The following is a 15,604-nucleotide window of genomic DNA, read 5'->3' as shown; positions in this document are numbered from 1 at the left end:
CAGTGCTGCTTTATTTTATCACAACATGTTTCAGAGATCAATTATAAATAGGCTGTAGCTCACCTTTAGTACATGTAGGTGGATTCTCCTGCAAGGTGTCCTGTGTCCACACCCAAATTGATACAGTCAGTATTATAATAGAAAGCAGGACAAATACAAGGCAGTAGCTATGACTGCAAAGTGCTTTTATACCCCAATAAAAGCACTTTGCAGTCATAGCTACTGCCTTGGATTTGTCCTGCTTTCTATTATAATACTGAATGTTTCAGATAGACATATCCTTCATCAGGTGCTTGAATGCATAAAGGATATGTCTATCCGAAATATGTTGTGATAAAATAAAGCAACACTGATTGCACTGTGGTTCTCCAGAGTGGATTTTATGATGATCTTGGAAGGTTGGTGGCTTGGATGGTGCCACTACTCTGTTGAGAGGAACACTGCTACACACTGGAGTGTGGGACCACCATAATTCAAAACTACTTAAAATAGGGCACGGCTACTCCCAATGCGAAACACCCCATTTGCATTTCCCAATACAAAAAAACAAGCAGGTGACTTGATACTCTACAAAATAAGAAGTACAAACAGAGTTAGGTCATTTGCTTATCTGTACATGTGACCTAGGAACTACATATTCCTTTTTGATTATTGCTTTGAGTATATTGTTTTGTCTAACTTTTGTTTCTTTTTGTTATTAATGTCATTTTGTTTGTTTTGATAATAAACAAATAAAAATCTACCTTTAAAAAACAATGCAAAATGTTACTTCTTTCTCAATACGTTTCTCATATCCTGAACCTTTACTTCTACCAGGTGGAGCCAGTTTAGGGAGCTCGTTGACAGAACAAAGGATGCACTCAGTTCTGCACTCAGCATTCAGAACTATCACCTTGAGTGCAATGAGACAAAGTCCTGGATTAGAGAAAAGACCAAAGTCATTGAGTCCACACAAGAGCTTGGTAATGACCTGGCCGGAGTTATGGCTCTGCAGAGGAAATTAACTGGCATGGAACGGGATCTGGCCGCCATTGAGGCAAAACTGACTGATCTTCAAAAAGAGGCAGAAAAACTGGAAGCTGAGCATCCCGACCAAGCTCAGGCTATCCTGGACAGACTTGCTGAAATTAACAACGTGTGGGAAGAAATGAAAACAACACTGAAGAATCGGGAAGAGTCTCTTGGAGAAGCCAGCAAGCTGCAGCAGTTCTTGCGTGACTTAGATGACTTCCAGTCTTGGCTTTCCAGGACCCAGACGGCTATTGCATCAGAGGACATGCCAAACACGCTAACGGAGGCCGAAAAGCTTCTTACTCAGCATGAAAACATCAAGAATGAAATCAACAACTATGAGGAAGACTATCAGAAGATGAGGGATATGGGTGAGCTGGTGACACAGGGACAAACAGATGCACAGTACATGTTCCTGCGCCAACGCCTCCAGGCTCTTGATACCGGATGGAATGAGCTTCACAAGATGTGGGAAAACAGACAGAACCTCCTGTCTCAGTCTCACGCTTATCAGCTTTTCCTAAGAGATACAAAGCAAGCTGAAGCTTTTCTCAATAACCAGGTAAGCAGGTGATACCCCTTGTTAAGCAGCTGAGGTCCCTAAATGATCATTGTATTAAGATTTGTGTACTTTCCAAGTGGATGACACATTTGCCATGTTCCGTTATAGCAGTGGTATTTGGAATTATTCGGTTCAAACCCATAACCAGGTCATAGACCTATCAAAACATTGGCGTATTAGCCTTTCAGCCATAGTTCTAAGAATATTTAGGACATCGAAGAAGTGTTCACTCAAAAGCTTGATCTACATGACCTTCAATATGGCCTTCTTTCCAGAGGAATCTATGACAGAAAAAGGCAGTCTTTCCAAATATGTCCATCAGATCTCCCCCAGAAAAACTCTGATGCTCCCTAGGAGGCCCAGTCCCACAGTTTGGGAAACACTGCATTGGAGCAGGAAGCTCACCACATTAGCACTGATGTCCTACCCCAGGAGAGCTTTTCTGGCACTATTGTAGGCTGCACCTCACTAAATCTACAGAAATGTGGTAGATGGGTGAACAACTGGTCATGTGACCTTACCAAAGCCTTTGGTGTATTTCTTATGGTTGCTGTTCTTCATCAGAAGGTGCAGTAGTTGTAGTTGGGCAGCTGTATAGCTAATACTGGTAGTTCAGAAACAAAAGATCTCCGTCGTATTCCTGATCCATTTTGTTTATTGCCATTGCAGGAATATGTCTTGGCACATACAGAAATGCCCAACAACTTGGAAGCTGCAGAGGCGGCTATAAAGAAGCAGGAAGACTTCATGACTACTATGGATGCAAGCGAGGAGAAGATCAACGCAGTGGTGGACACTGGAAGAAGGCTGGTCCATGATGAAAACATCAATTCTGATAAGATTGAAGAGAAGGTGGATTCAATAGACAGCAGGTACATTACTAAGAGAAATGTATCAGGGTTTAGCTTTCTGTTTACACTTGACATTCATTCTGTGCAGATTAAACCTTAAATGATAATAAGGGAAAAAATAAGATGCTTTTTGGCATGAACGCATTCAATTAGATTTGTTTTCCTAGGTCGCCCAAAGTTTCCTCGTCGGGCAACTTCGGAAAACAAATTGCACCGAGTGCCATCCCACCGTCGATTTACATTTTAGCCGGCGGGAAGGCAGTTCAGGGAGATTAGTCGCCACGAAGAAGAGGAGATTGGTTGCCTGGCGACCAATCTCCCCGAATCTGCCTGTGTGCCCTAATAACATATATATACACACAAACAGACATTTTTTTATCTTACACAGATACTGACGGTTTCTCAAACTGAGAAGAAACCAATATCGATTTCTCTGCTATTGTTTCTTTTATAATAGAGTTAAACATTGCTTGAGCTAATCTATGCAAAACCCGTGAAATATATAATAAGCTTTCTGTAATTTCTTTAAAGGCACAAGAAGAATCGTGCAGCGGCGAATGATCTATTAATGCGCCTGAAAGACAACAGAGAGATGCAGAAGTTCCACCAGGACTGCCAAGAGGTAAGTGAAATATCTGCAGATTTGCTAAACATGGGAATCCATATACTTTTGGTTATAAGTTTATCACAACTAAAGAAGGACTGTGCATCATAATAAGAGGTCTAATACATGATTTAGCCAGAGGCATTGCCTAGAGCACAAGGTTCTCTATTTGCACCTATTTAAGTCTGTTACACTGTAATATTACAATAACTCTCCATCTTTTCTCACTCACTGATCAAGTGCTGCTTTTTTGTGCAATGTGTACAATATAAAACATAAATAGTTCTCTATGTCTGGCCACCTCCCTCCAGCAAGGGGATCAGAGAAGTCATTTTAACCTGCCCTTGGACTGTAATTGCTACAGAGAAAGTCATGAAAGTAGATTGCTGGCTGGTTATTTAGCATTACAGTAGCAAACAAGAACTCTTTGTTTCTGAGTTTAAATTACAAGGTGAAAAAGAGAGAAAGGTAAATAGAGAAACTTTATAAACTGAAGAACATTTGAAAGGAGTTAATGGAAAGGTGAACAACCTCAAGCTTTTCATATGTCCCCTGTTAATTTGGCCGTTTGTAATGCACAATGTAAAATACTGGTTTGGGATCTGTTATTTGGCATCCCTGTATCTGGAACTGTCAAAACCTGGAATGCCAGGGAGTTCCAAAACTTCCAGAGATCATTTCAAAGCTGGAATTTTACTGAGTTTGGGAGCAGGCGGCTTCTGTGGTTTTTTTTTCTCCCCTTCAAAGGTAAATTGGCAAGTATTTTAACTCAAGAAGTTCCGCCCGCCTGGTCAGAATTATATTAAAACAGATTTTTGTATAGCGCTCTAAATTCTGTGAGCTCTCCTAAGTGAGCATCTCTAGGGTCCCATGGATTCTAGAAAAAAGGCTCTTGTACATGCGTTAAAATGAATGTACAGCTTCACTTGCAGGTACTTCTGTTCCTCTGTGTATATGTGTGTGTATATGTGCTCTGTGTGTGTGTATATATATATATATATATATATATAAACAAACTAATACCTAGGTGCTGGAACATATATCAAAATCTATAGAGCAAAGAAATCCGCACTCATAGGTCTTTTGTGAAGAAATAAATGGGTTTATTTAACATTTCGGCTCTTAGACCCGAGCTGTCCTTCCTGATGATGGCTCGAGTCTAAGAGCCGAAACATTAACCCATTTATTTCTTCACAAGACCTATGAGTGCGGATTTATTTGCTCTCTCTCTCTCTCTCTCTCTGTATATGTATATGTTTCTCTCTCTCTCTCTGTGTATATTTATGTGTGTGTATATATATATATATATATATGTGTGTGTGTGTGTATATTTATGTGTGTGTATATATGTGTGTGTGTGTGTATATTTATGTGTGTGTATATATATATATATATATATATGTGTGTGTGTGTGTGTGTGTGTATATATGTGTGTGTATATTTATGTGTGTGTATATATGTGTGTGTGTATATTTATGTGTGTGTATATATGTGTGTGTGTGTGTATACCGTATATGTGCTACTGATGTGCTGACCGCACCGTGGCTGCTGGTTTTCTCCTGGTCACCACTTTAATTCATTTCCCTTTCCAGATGTTTGAAACCAAAGCATCAGTTAAAGAAGCAATGCTCTAATTTATAGGCCCCAGTAAATTCTCTGATGTGTTTTCATGGGATTCCAGCGGCATCTTTCCCACAGACTTTCCATATGATTTGCATTATGCACAGACCATGTACTAATGGTTTCCACATGTTTCTGCCTGTGACTTTATCTCAGTTACATTAATATTGATAAGCGGTGTATTTTGTGACTGATTTCATTTCATCGGCCCTATCTCGTAGCTGTCTTTGTGGATTAATGAGAAGATGCTCACAGCTCGCGATATGTCTTACGACGAGGCCCGAAACCTGCACAGTAAGTGGCTGAAACATCAGGCTTTCATGGCCGAACTGGCATCCAATAAGGAGTGGTTGGACAAAATAGAAAAGGTAAATAATGTGGAATCTTTAATACCCAATTTAAGGTGCATTTATTTCTAAGCAATGGCACATGGGATGATTGTGAGCACTTTGCTGTCCATGCGATTTCCAGCTCAGAGGGCAGCAGAACGCTCAATATTGTCCTGAATGCTAATGAGTTGTAATGAGAGAGACTGCTGCTAATAAAGGAAAAAGTTTTAAAGTAGAACTAAAGTAGCTAGAAATGTTGTACATTTGGGTTTTGTGCTTCTGTACCAGCCCAAGGCAACCCCCGCCCTTTAGCAGTAAAGATCTGTGTCTCCAAAGATGCCCCAGTAGCTCCCCATCTTCTTTTCTGCTGATTCACTGATTCACATGCTCTGTGCTGCTGTCACTTACTGAGCTTAGGGAGCCACTCACAATATACAGTACACATAGAATAGAAATGTCACAATATAAGGCTGATTAGTAATTAATACACATAATTACTACATGGCAGCACAGAAACCAGTGCAATTAGCATCAGAATTGATTAATCAGCAAACCTGTAGCATCAGCTTATATTACAGCCAGGGAAGCTCATTTTCTGCTGGATAATTAGTGACGAGCCCTAAGCTTAGCTTCTCAACAGCCAATCAGAGCCCACTGAGCATGTGAGTGTCACAGACACTTTCCAAGATGGTGACCCCCTGTGACAAGTTTGAAGTCCTGGATCATTGCTGCTATTGACAAGCTCAAACTTTAGCCTCGTGCAATAAGTTCACTATAGAAAATAGGACATTTTTAGCCACTTTCATTATTAGGGTTTAGTTCTCCTTTAATCAGATTATTTTGCTCCTTCTAGGAAATAACTGTTTTGCTCTTCCTTAGGAGGGGAACCAGCTCATTGCAGAGAAACCAGAAACAGAAGCTGTTGTAAGAGAGAAGATGAGCTCTTTGCATGAAATGTGGGAAGAGCTTGAAACCACCACACAGACCAAAGCACAGCGTCTTTTTGATGCCAACAAAGCGGAGCTTTTTACCCAGAGCTGCGCCGATCTGGATAAGTGGCTGCACGGCCTGGAGAGTCAGATCCAGTCGGATGATTATGGGAAAGATCTGACCAGCGTCAACATTCTTCTGAAGAAACAACAGGTACAGTACAGACCAATACACACACATATAGTGAATAAAGTACCCCCTCTTGTAAAATATAAGGATATTATAAGATACCGAGGAGTTTCATGACCATATAAAAGTACGAGGCCGAAGGCTGAGTGTTTTTATACAGGTCATGGAACTCATATTTTGCAACTGGGGGTACTTTATTTATTATAATACACACGTTTTAGTGAGTCATGTGACAGAAATGACATCAGAACTCACCGTTTATAAGGATATAATTTACAGGATATTCATGGCTCTTGTGTATTATTTTTATATATATATATATATATATATATATATATATATATATATATATATATATATATATATATATATATATATATATATATATATATATATATAATACACAAAAGCCATGAATATCCTGTAAATTATATCCTTATAAACGGTGAGTAGTGATGTCATCAGTTATAAACAGTGAGTAGTGATGTCATTTCTGTCACATGACTTACTAAAATTTGTGTATTATAATAAATAAAGTACCCCCAGTTGTAAAATATGAGGATATTAGAAGTTACCTCGGAGTTCCATGACCTGTATAAAAACACTCGGCCTTCGGCCTCGTGTTTTTATATGGTCATGAAACTCCTCGGTAACTAATAATATCCTTATATTTTACAAGAGGGGGTACTTTATTCACTATATATATATAATAAAGGTATTGCTGCACAACCCTCCTAATTTGGTGCAAGTAGCCAAAAAAAGATGCCAATGCCAAGGTAACGAATACTATAGACAAAAAAAAACAAAACATTATGAATGCAAAAAGATGTAATGTATTAAATTACAAGAATCATACCACATCCCCGGAAATGTGGCACTATGGGCTGTGGTATGATTTTTTTCTAATACATTACAACTTTTTGCATTTATAATCTTGAGTGCTGTGTCAGTTTTTATGTTTTATGTCTATATGTATATATAAGGGATGCACCGAATCCACTATTTTGGATTCAGCCAAACCCCTGAATCCTTCCTGAAAGATTCGGCCGAATACTGATCCGAATCCTAGTTAGCATATGCAAATTAGGGGTGGGAAGGGGAAACATTTTTTACTTCTTTGTTTTTTGACAAAAAGTCATGCGATTTTCCGCCCCTAATTTGCATATGCTAATTCGGATTTTGTTCAGCCCCGCAGAAGGATTCATCCGAATCCTGCTGGAAAAGGCAGAATCCCAAACCGAATCCTGGATTCGGTGCATCCCTAGTATAAACTGTATGTATATATATATATATATATATATATATATATATATATATATATATATATATATATATATATATATATATATATATATATATATATATATATATATATATATATATATATATATATATATATATATATATATATATATATATATATATATGCTTTGTAATCAATGAATATAATCACCATTCATTTTAGGCTCACGTGTTTTGTGTCCTCAGAGCGTCAGTTCTTGTTCCCTGGCAGAGAGTGAGGCAGCCATCCAGTGACCCCTCTCATGCCCAATATAATCACAACATAATTACCTCTGCTAATATCAAACTGACTCTTTTAACTACATGATCATCTGGGACAGGAGCCCACAGAGCACCAGACAGCAGCTCCATTATTCTCTTCTATCTTTCAACTCTTTCTGTGTAATGCTTCAAGTATTTTTCCATCTATTATTCTCATTCCAAGAAATTAGCTGTGCAACGGAGCCGAATATCTGAAGCGCTTCTCTGTATCAGCCGTCCTGTCTTGTGAGGGCCATTATTTTCTATTTTAAGAGAATGGATAAGAAAGGGGGGAAGAGAATGAAAAGGGTAAATGCAGAGAGAGAACAGAGACATTTCATTCCAAGTTTGGGACTCACAACTCAAAAGAACTGGTTTGCCATAAACGATGCACTTTAATTATTGTTGCCTATTGTAGCAGAATTAACTTAAAGGACTAGTAACAGCAAACAGTCTTTATCAAGAAAAAACTTACAGACACTCCGCTTGTGCTCCTCTTCAGAAACGGCTACAGGGCGACTCCATCGTGCGGCGCTCAATTTCTCCTCCTTGGCTGTCTCCTATAAGGAAAGTAGGGAGGAGAAATCGAGCGCCGCACAATGGATCGCCTATCACCTTGTCTGAAGAGGAGCGCAAGCGGAGTTTCAGTAAGTTATTTCTTAATAAAAACTCAGCTATTTTAACCTATAATATGTGTGGGTGTCTTTTTTCGTAGCATACTAACAAATTTTTTAAAAAACTGTTTTTGCTGCTACTGGTCCTTTAAGTAGGAGTAATGATGACCCACCATTAGTGTTGCCAAGCCGGCCGGGGGCCGGTATTACAAATTTACGGGCAATGTAGCTGCCGGTAAATTTGTAATACACCTAAAAAAAGCCTGTGGCCTGCCCCCAGCCTGCTCAAAACTCACTTTTTTTCCCTGGGCTTCTTGCCAAATGCGTGTGTTTGGCTCCGCCCCTTTGACGTCACAACCCGGCCAGCCAATAGGGCGTCACGGCCCCACCCCTTTAGCGTCACAATCCTCCCTGCCGGTGAAGATTTTTTTAGAAGGTGGCAACCCCACCCACCATAAGCAGCAGGAGGGCCCAGTTTTGGTCTGAATCCATCTTAGATTGCTTGATTTAGATTAAATTCTATATTAGTGGCCCATATGCACCTTGCCCAGTGCAGTCTCATAAACTAGCGACTCCAGTTTTATCCACCTTTTATGTGCAAAATTGGCAGAGATTTCTGCGATCCACCATTTTATTTTTCTCTATAAATGTGACCTTACAAAACAAATCTCAGCAAATATATTAACACATTTCTTTAAAGGACAAGGCAGGGCTGATTCACTGAGGTTTAAATATGTTAGCCACCATTGTGCCAGACTCAGTGGTCCATTGGCAAATGCAGGAGAATAAAATACACTCCACTATGGATTTAACTTTTCTCCTAAAAGGACCACCAGCTCACTGGGAAAAAAACGTCACTGGAGCAGAGGTGCAAGTAGAGTGCAATGGGCCCCCCTGCAAAAATAAATCTTTGGAGGAGCCCAGTGCACTTTATCCCTCCCTTATCCATTTGTTTCAGACTCAGGCTTACAACTGTTCTTCAGCTTAATGTACACTGCTATAGGGCATGTAAAGGCAAAAAAGAAACCTATCTCCAATATACTTTAATTCAAAAATGTGTACTGTTTTTATAAGAAACCTGACTGTATGCAGTGAAATTCTCCCTTCATTTACTGCTGTGGATAGGAATTGTCAGACGGTCCCTAACTGCTCTGCAGGGAAACAATCATACTTATGTACAGCAGGGGGAGCCCCCGCCTTACTTCCCAGCCATGCAGAACTCAAGCAGCTTTGTTTGTTTCCCTGTAGAGCAGTCGGCGACTGTGTAGAGATTTGTATTGGATTTTATTTTTGCCTTTACATCCCCTTTACTGTTTCCAACTCCAGCTGCAGGGACAAAGATCATGGAGCCAGATTTAAACAGATAAACTGGGATTCTATTTGGAGGATTATTTTACTGCAGCCGCTGGTTCTGCAGAGTTGGAGAAAGTTTATATTTAACAATACAAAAACTATAAAATCCACATTAGATTACATGACAACACAGGAGCCAGTGCAGTCTGTATATTCTGATTATTAATCAGTCTTGTGTATCGGCTTCTGGCAGATATTATTTGACTTGTGCTGTTTTGATCATTTATGACGATCCCTAAGCAGCCCAGATCACACTGAGCATGTGCACAGTTTTGGTCTTGCAAAGATGTATAACAAAGTTACAAGATGGTGACCCCCTGTGGCCAACTCTGAAAGCGTAAATCATTTGTGTGATTAGACTTGTGGTGCAGTAAGTTCATGTTTATGTTTAGTATACAAAATACACCATTTCTAGCCTTATTCTATTTTACACTTTACTTCCCCTTTAAATCTGCATGGAATCACCATATAGGCAGCTGCAAATTGATATTTATTTTGTACATGTTTTTCTATGATACAAAAGAGCCATTAAAGCTGTATATGAGAGTCAGAAATATCACAGACGCTGGAAAATCCTTTTTGTTTGGAAGTGTTGGTTGCGGGGGTGTAAAATGAGCCGACATATCGGTGCAGAAAGAACGTGAGTGAAACACAGAACAAACATCACAATTGTCCCACACGTCTCCGACTCCTTGTCCCCCTTTTACATCTAAAAAGCTGCTGTTTGTCCATTTATTGTCTGACGGCCCCAGATCTCTCTGCGGAATTTGATCTGTGAAATGTCAATGTGAAGGGCAAATAAAAAGATACTGAGAGGTCACTGTACTGACAATTCCCCAAATAATCCTCCCATAGACATTGTTCTCTCTCTCGCTCTCTCTCGCTCTCTCTCTCTCTCTCTCTCTCTCTCAGCAGTTTTATATTTAGTCTTGTGCCGCAGACAATTGGCTAAAGGGACTAATGGAGCCCAGTGGGCTCAGGGCACAAAGGATCAGTGTGACAGTTTGATACAATTCTACACAAAGGTGACACTTCCTGAGCAGGAGAAAACACACAATACCTGTGATACACCGTCAACTGCTACAGAAATCACATTACGGACATGATAATATTACAAGACTTACTAAATATAGAACCGTCCCTGTATATATTGCCCTTCAGCTTGCAATCATTCATTCAGACTGTAAGCTCCATGGTAGAGTCCTGCAGCGGGTCGGGTACCCGCGGGTTACCTGCAAAAACCTGCGGAACCCTGCAGGTTGTGGGTAGAAGTTCCAGGTGTGGGTCAGTGGTTCTGCGGGTCGGGCCGCGCGTCTTCTCAATATCGATTTTTACTCCTTTTTTTCTGATCACACCTATTTCTGACTGTCAGTTCCGGTTTACAATGGCAGCACTTCCTGTTTTACTCCTTTTTTTCTGATCACGCCTACTTCCGATGATGTCACTTCCAGCTTACAATGACAGCACTTCCTGATTCTTGATGGTCAGCAGGTTGCGGGTCCGGGTTGCGGATAAGGTACTTGAGGGTCAGGTAGCGGGTCCAATCGTGTAAGAATGTGGGTTGCGGGTACGGGTTGGTATGGGTTCCAAAAAATGGACCTGCACAGGACTCTAGTCCATGGCTCAGGGATATTGTTGCTAGTACAGTCTTGTATAAAAATTGACATTTACATGGACGTATCAACATGTTCTGCATTTGTTCTTACCTTCACCTTAGAGGAGCAGTTGTTGGAATCCATAATATATAAATGTATCAATCATTCAGCCGTAGTCCCAATTTACAGTAGTAAATTTTAATCTCATCGTAACATCTTCACGCCGGGCTTTTCTTAACACTTGGTATTTCTCATTGCAGCTTTTCAGTGTAATTATGTTGATAAATATCACCCGTATGTATTTCACTTGCCCACGTGTCTCCCACTCAGATGCTGGAGAACCAGATGGATGTGAGGAAGAAGGAGGTGGAGGAGCTGCGGAGTCAGGCCCAGGCGCTAAGTCAGGAGGGGAAGAGTACGGATGAGGTTGATGGTCAGCGACAGGTTGTGGAAGTGAGATTTGTGGAACTGCTCGCACCCCTGAATGAAAGGAAAAAGTACCTGTTGGCTTCCAAGGAGATCCATCAGTTCATCCGGGACGTGGAGGACGAGATTGTGAGTGCACTAAATGGGATGGAGCAAATTTTCTCTTAGTTCTCAGTCTGAACAAAGCCATAAAGGTGGCCACACACTGACTGATTTAAAGGAGAACTAAAGCCTAAGAACTAAAGAAGTAGGTAGAAATGTTGTACATGATGTTTTGTGCTTGTGTACCAGCCCAAGGCAACCACAGCCCTTTAGCAGTAAAGATCTGTGTCTCCAAAGATGCCCCAGTAGCTCCCCATCTTCTTTTCTGTTGATTCACTGCACATGCTCTGTGCTGCTGTCACTTACTGAGCTTAGGGACCACTCACAATATACAGTACACATAGAATAGAAATGTCACAATATAAGGCTGATTAGTAATTAATACACATAATTACTACATGGCAGCACAGAAACCAGTGCAATTAGCATCAGAATTGAATAATCAGCAAACCTGTAGCATCAGCTTATATTACAGCCAGGGAAGCTCATTTTCTGCTGGATAATTAGTGACGAGCCCTAAGCTTAGCTTCTCAACAGCCAATCAGAGCCCACTGAGCATGTGAGTGTCACAGACACTTTCCAAGATGGTGACCCCCTGTGACAAGTTTGAAGTCCTGGATCATTGCTGCTATTGACAAGCTCAAACTTTAGCCTCGTGCAATAAGTTCACTATAGAAAATAGGACATTTGTAGCCACATTCATTTTTCAGGCTTTAGTTCTCCTTTAAGCTGCCAATTCGGACCTTCGACTGATTCTGCAGCTCATCTGCCCGTGTATTGGGCCCTGATGTCTGGTTGAAAAATCAAACATTGTTAATCAGGCAGGTTTGACTTTCCGTAGGGACACATTAGCCCAATTTTGCCCACCTTAGGGGAGTATATTGGGGAAAAGATCTGCTCATTTGGCAACTTTGGTTTTATTTATACATTTTATTAATTATGTTCTAGATAAATCATTAAGCCTTTAATTAGACCATAATAAAGCATTGATCATTTCCATCCCATTAACATTATACTGAGACATGAAATTGCAGATTGTTTTTGTCTTACTATGACTAATAACACGTATGTTCTCTGTCCGTGTAGCTTTGGGTTGAAGAGCGAATGCCCCTCGCCACATCCACAGACCATGGGCACAACCTCCAGACTGTGCAGCTGCTGATAAAGAAAAACCAGGTCAGTGCAATTAACTCTTTCCTTGGGGCACGTTCATGTCTTTTTCTCTCCATTTACGGAGAATTATTCTCATGCAGAGAATATTTAAATAAAGAGCGCCTTAATTTGCTTCACATGATCTGTTTAACTGGAAATAAGTGGATAGAGGTACAGAGTGTGCAGATTGGCCTGTTCTGAGCAACTTTTCTATTGGTCTTTTTTTTTTAATTATGTTTCCTCCTCTTCTGCCTCAGGCCTCTCTTATTTACAGGCCAGTCTCTCATTCAAACCACTGCCTAGTTGCTAAGGGAAATCTGACCCTAGTAACCAAATACCTGCTGAAATTCCAAACTGGAGACCCGGTGCACACAAAGATGTAATAGTCTGAGCTTTGTGCACATTTATTTATTTATTTTAAATGAATTCCGACATGGCAGCCATTGCATTTTGTGAAGGATGAAGGAATGGGGGGATGACGGGATCATCCCACCCAAATTTAAACAGCGCCCCGAGTTTATTGTGGAAGGGAAGCAATTGTTGTTTTCCTTCAGTAATAGGGGGGGTGAGATATATTGGTATTCGGCCAAATCCCTGTATCCTTGGTGAAAGATTTGGCCGAATACCGAACCGAATCCAAATCTTAATTTGCATATGCAAAAAAAAGGAAAAAGTGGAAAGAATTATTCTTTTGTGAAGGAAAGTCACGTGATTTCCTACTCGCCCATAATTTACATATGCAAATTAAGATTCGGATTCTGTTCGAACTGAATCCTGGATTCGGTGCATCCCTAGTTATATCACCACAACTTGCAGTAAAGAGAGACCGAGCACAAGTCACATGACTGGGGGCAGCTGGGAAACTGACAATAGGTCTAGTCCCATGTCAGATTAAATTAAATATAAAAATATCTGTTTGCTCTTTTGAGAAATGGATTTCAGTGCAGAATTCTGCTGGAGCAGCACTATTAGCTGATCAACTTGTTTTCCCATGACCGTATCCCTTTAAGGTTGCCCAAGGACCTTACACATGAGATTGCAGAAATTCCGATTTTCTTTTCTGAGGGATAAATTCCAATTCCTACCTGATTAAATAGTTTAGATTATATAGTGGATCCACACACTGGGACTGTTAGTTCTACATAAATGATATCTACCCACCTCCATGAATAGAAATGAGGCTGTAGCTGAGTATTCTGTTCTATCAGTACAATTGTATATTGGGTGTTTGGGTTAAAGAAATGTAATGGTTGTTTGTTCTTTATTAAATACAGACTCTTCAGAAGGAGATCCAGGGACACCAGCACCGCAATGACGACATATTTGAGAGGAGTAAGAATATCCTAGAAGACGGCAGCCTGAACACAGAGGCAATCACACAAAGACTGTCAGACTTGCAGGCTCTGTGGCACCAGTTAATGGAAGAGACAGAGAAGCGTCACCGGAGGCTGGAGGAGGCTCACAGGGCACAGCAGTATTACTTTGATGGAGCCGAGGCTGAAGCCTGGATGAGTGAACAAGAGCTGTATATGATGTCAGAGGAGAAGGCCAAGGTGACATCACTTGTTTCATTCTTACATTTGTACATTGAGATTAAAAAGAAACATTTTGAAAAGGGAGAAATAGCAACAGGTTTTTGCATTGTAGATTAGGCCTATTAATTGCTACACATTTCTGAGAAGCTTTTGTATGGCCAGTGTCATGCCCTGATGCTTCCCTTGTTATTAAAGGGGAAGTTATACTGTATAAATGAGTTTATTTGTCCTGTCATCATTAGGCCACATGGCGAATCTGATGGTGAATATTTTCCTGTAAATGCCTAAAGTTTAATAGAGACAGCGTTAGGGGGGTATAATCTTTAGACTTATTCACATTATTTAATGACAAACCAGGCTGCTCTCTGCCCCAGACACACACACACCCTTTTATTCTCCCAGGGGTTCAGCTGAGACACTCGTTGGTCAGTCCAATAATCTGTAACATGTGGTTCTGTATCTGTGGGGCTGTCGCTGCTCCATTATCAACTTGTCCAAACCCACCGCCTGTGAGGCATTTATTTCCTGAATGGAAAAGCCGTGTTTTTTTTATATTCTCTTACTCAAAACACATTTACTCTGCTCATCATAAAACGGTGGTGATTTTTGTCTCCAGGATGAGCAGAGCGCAGTGTCTATGCTGAAAAAGCACCAGATTGTGGAACAAGCCGTGGAGGATTATGCAGAGACCGTGCACCAGCTCTCCAAAACCAGCAGAGCTTTGGTTGCAGAAGGTCATCCAGAGAGGTTTGTCATAGCGTCTGTGTGTGTGTATTGTGTATGTGTGTGTGTGTATTTTGTGTGTGTGTGTATTGTGTATGTGTGTATTGTGTATGTGTAGATAGAAAATAAGTGATGCAACGTTTGTGTGTGAGATTTATGCAAAAAACTGCACCTGCATTGGATAATTCACATGCTTTTTGGCAGACACCTACGTTGCTGAGTTCACCAGTGATTTCTTTCTTTCTCACCATGTACCAAACTGGAGATTTTGCCTCTCCTAATATTGGAGCAATTTCTCGGATGGGTATTTTCTGTTTTTGCAGCTTAAAGACGACTTGTTTCACCTGCATGGAGAGCTCCTTTGTCCTCATGTTGTCTGTTCCACATACAAGTGCCCCCCTCAAATCAACTCCAGGGCTTTTATCTGCTTCATTGATAATGACATAACCAAGGATTTGCCCCACCT

At 40.5% G+C, this 15,604-nt stretch overlaps 1 protein-coding gene across 3 annotated transcripts in view; it reads left to right on the top strand.

The window, feature by feature from the left end:
- Positions 1-15,604, top strand: part of sptbn1.L (spectrin, beta, non-erythrocytic 1 L homeolog) — a 140,217-nt gene that overhangs the window by 103,903 nt on the left and 20,710 nt on the right. For all 3 annotated transcript variants that reach the window (XM_018262519.2, XM_041562446.1, XM_018262520.2), the window contains 9 exons: positions 817-1,573; positions 2,243-2,445; positions 2,956-3,046; positions 4,870-5,016; positions 5,857-6,120; positions 11,531-11,755; positions 12,815-12,904; positions 14,155-14,433; positions 15,032-15,162. In XM_018262519.2, the coding sequence (XP_018118008.1) occupies positions 817-1,573; positions 2,243-2,445; positions 2,956-3,046; positions 4,870-5,016; positions 5,857-6,120; positions 11,531-11,755; positions 12,815-12,904; positions 14,155-14,433; positions 15,032-15,162 (2,187 nt within the window). The remainder of the gene's footprint in view (positions 1-816; positions 1,574-2,242; positions 2,446-2,955; positions 3,047-4,869; positions 5,017-5,856; positions 6,121-11,530; positions 11,756-12,814; positions 12,905-14,154; positions 14,434-15,031; positions 15,163-15,604) is intronic.

This window comes from Xenopus laevis, chromosome 5L (genome assembly GCF_017654675.1).
Source record: "Xenopus laevis strain J_2021 chromosome 5L, Xenopus_laevis_v10.1, whole genome shotgun sequence".
Lineage (NCBI taxonomy): Eukaryota > Metazoa > Chordata > Amphibia > Anura > Pipidae > Xenopus > Xenopus laevis.
The sequence above is the reverse complement of the archived record's forward strand: the minus strand, read 5'-3'. Positions and strand labels throughout refer to the sequence as shown.